The 3,424-nt window shown below is 38.4% G+C and overlaps 1 protein-coding gene across 1 annotated transcript; it reads left to right on the top strand.

The window, feature by feature from the left end:
* The first annotated feature begins 2,856 nt into the window (after positions 1-2,856).
* Positions 2,857-3,198, top strand: LOC123951918 (40S ribosomal protein S27-like). Its single transcript, XM_046021057.1, has one exon. It carries the CDS (start codon positions 2,892-2,894, stop codon positions 3,141-3,143), a length of 252 nt encoding a protein of 83 aa, XP_045877013.1. The 5' UTR covers positions 2,857-2,891; the 3' UTR covers positions 3,144-3,198.
* Positions 3,199-3,424: the final 226 nt, after the last annotated feature.

Here is a 3,424-nt window from a genome sequence, read left to right as displayed (position 1 = left end):
TGGTCCAGTCTCCCCAACACTGTTTGTTGAAGACTCTCTTTTTCCCATTGCATATTCTTTCCTGCTTTATTGAAGAATAATTGACCATATAATTGTGGGCTCCTTTCTGGATTTTCTACTCTGATTTATTGATCTATATATCTATTTCTATGCCAGTACCTTACTGTTTTAATTACTACAGATGTGAAATATAACTTGGAAGTCTGAATTGTGATGTCTCCAGCTTTGTTACTCTTTTTCAAGGTTGCTTTGGCTCACTGGGGTCTTTTGTGGTTCCATACAAATTTTTAGGATTGTTTGTTATAGGTCTGTGAAAATGTTGGTGGCATTTTCATAAGGATTGCATTAAATGTGTAGATTGTTTTGGGTAGAATAGACATTTTAATAATATTTCGTTTTCCAATCCATGAGCATGGGATGTCTTTCCATTTCTTTGTGTTGTCTTGAATTTCTTTCATCAGTGTTCTATACTTTTCAGAGTACAGGTATTTTACCTCTTTGGTTAGGTTTATTTGTAGGTATCTTATTGTTTTTGTAGCAACAGTAAATCAGATTTTGCTGTCTCTCAGAGGTTTTGGATCACTGTATTTTGCTTCCATGTAATTAATTTTTAATTTCTTCTTTGATTTCCTGGTTGACCCATTCATTATTTGGTGTCACATTATTTAACCTCCCAGTATTTGTGGGTCTTTCCGTGTGTGTGTGTGTGTGTGTGTGTGTGTGTGTGTGTGTGTTTGACTTCTAGTTTATAGTGTTGTGATCAGAAAATATGCATAGAATTACTTCAATCTTCTTGAGTTTGTTGAGGTATTTATTGTTGCACAAGTTATATATTACCCTAATTTGATATATGAGTAAAGGAGGTGCAGACAAGTTAGGTAACTGACTTAGGGTCACATAGGTCATAAATGATGGTTTTGGAATTTAGATCTAGGTCCAAAAAACTATAAAGATGATCACTGAAGCCACCTGACATTGTCATCCTAACACCATGATGTTCTGACATCATGTCATCATGTCAAGACACATCCAGGTATGGTCTGCTAATTGTAGATGATGATCAAGCATGCGTGGTTGAGAATGAAATTTGATCACCAAAATGGTAGAGGCAGTGAAGAATTGACTCAGAGTAAGTTCAGTACTCCAGCCAGACCGCATTATCCAATGTTAATGATCATAATATGCTGACACTGATTTTACTATATAGCTCACATATTTGAACGTGCACAAGAAATATATTGTATTGATTTTCTATTGTTGCTGTAAAAAATGCCACAAATTTCATGACTTAAAATAACACAAATTTATTATCTTACTGTTCTTCAGGTTAGAAGTCCTAAAATCAAAGTGTTGGCAGGGCTGCATGTCTTTCTGGAGGCTCTAGAGGAGAAATTCTAACTCTGCAGTTTGTTGAGGAATGGATGATGTACTTTAGCAACTGTTTAATCATGAATGGATGTTGTACTTTATCAAATGCTGCATCTATTGAAAGGATCATATGGTTCTAGAGGCTACTGGCATCCCTTGGCTTGTGGCCTTCTTTTACCATCTTCAAAGCCAGTAGCAGTGGATTGAGACCTTCTCATATCATATCATTTTGAGTTTGTTTCCACTGTCACATACCTTTCTCTGATTTCTTCTGCCTTCTTTTTTTACACTCAAAGCCCCTTGTGATTGAGCCCATTTGGATAATCCAGTATAATTTCTGCATCTTGAGATCCTAATGATAGTCACATACCCAATGTCTCTTTTGGCACAGGTTTCAAATATTAGAGCATGGATATCTTTGAGAAATTGTCATTTTATCTAACATATACTAGATAAGGTATCAGTGTCCTTCACTGTTAGTATTCAGTATCACCATCAATATCACTATCAGTACCACTATTCACTATCATTATTCATTATTCTTTGCCTTTGTCTTTTGTTTCTTGAATTTATAAACTGTTAAGACTTGGTTACCTGAAAAACAGATTGAGATTCTGAGATTTTGAAGGGAGACTTTCTAGGATCAACACTAGTCAGTGAGTGAAGAACACAGGATAGAAGGTGAATTGTAATGCAATCACACAAAGGTCCTGGACAGTCCCATGCAAAGCTGTGGAGTTCGTGTCCTTCGAAGTTCTATCACCTTGAGGCGGATACCCGGATTTTGATACCCCTGCATCAACCAGTCACTGGAAACAGGCTACTTCTCCAAGCCTCTCCACAGCTGGTATGGTATAGGGACTAAGCTAAGATCCTCAGCAACCAACATTCCCATTACCTGGGAGAACGAATCCATCCTGAATGGATTCTGCAAAGCATCCACAAAACAAACTAATCCAATTCAAGAGCAATATTTTAGGCCATGCTTTATGTCACTATTCTCCATTGTAGGAAAATCCTGGAAAAGCTACTCTGAGTTAAATATATTCAACAAGGAGCAGTAGAACCCAGTATTCATACATTTAGTTGAACTTAGTTTCTTGTTCTCCTCTGGCATATACTTTGGCATAATCTACCCCTGCAAGCACATCATTTATGATTTTTCCTGTTGTTGTTTTTTCCTAGCTGCAAAGTGACACTTTAAATAAAATGATGTCTTTTACCAGTGTTAATACATTTAATTAGATAAAGTATTTGATGGACACTTTCCTAAAACAAGACAAATGCCACTTTCAATGCTGCAATTCTCATCTGTATTTAAGTTGTGAAAAGGTGTTATCATCTTCCTTCCAGGATGATTTTTTGGATAATAAAGGGAAAAGATTCTTAATGTTATATTACCTCAGATCCCTTATTTAGTATTGCATGGGGTATTGGGTCTTATATACGAACAATGAATCATGGAAGACTATATCAAAAACTCATGATGGCCTTTCCAGCGGTGAGGACCTCCCCACGAGAACATGCCCCTCGCGAAGGACCTCCTGCACCCGTCCCCGGAAGAGGAGAAGAGGAAGCACAAGAAGCGCCTGGTGCAGAGCCCCAACTCCTACTTCATGGACGTGAAGTGCCCGGGATGCTACAAGATCACCACCGTCTTCAGCCACGCGCAGACGGTAGTGCTGTGCATCGGCTGCTCCACTGTGCTCTGCCAGCCCACGGGAGGGAAGGCGAGGCTTACAGAAGGATGCTCCTTCAGGCAGAAGCAGCACTGAAAGCACCCGGAGTCAAGATGAGTAGGACACTACCCCAATAAACAGATTTTGGATACAGAAAGAAAACACACACACACACACACACACACACACACACACACACACACACAAAAACAACTCATGATGTATGGTGAATAACATAATAAAATTTTTAAAAAACCGAAAAAAAAAAGACATGAACAGTAAGAAAGGGGGGCAGTAATTTTCTATCAAACAACCGACAAAAGGAAAATAATCTCACCCTTCTGTCCTTAGCTGTATCTGTGTGAAGAGCTCCAGGA

Source organism: Meles meles, chromosome 10, assembly GCF_922984935.1.
Source record: "Meles meles chromosome 10, mMelMel3.1 paternal haplotype, whole genome shotgun sequence".
Classification (NCBI taxonomy): Eukaryota; Metazoa; Chordata; class Mammalia; order Carnivora; family Mustelidae; genus Meles; species Meles meles.
The sequence above is the reverse complement of the archived record's forward strand: the minus strand, read 5'-3'. Positions and strand labels throughout refer to the sequence as shown.

Bases quoted from the DNA above. Each gene is read 5' to 3' on its own strand.
- LOC123951918 (XM_046021057.1), top strand. From the start codon at position 2,892: ATGCCCCTCGCGAAGGACCTCCTGCACCCGTCCCCGGAAGAGGAGAAG.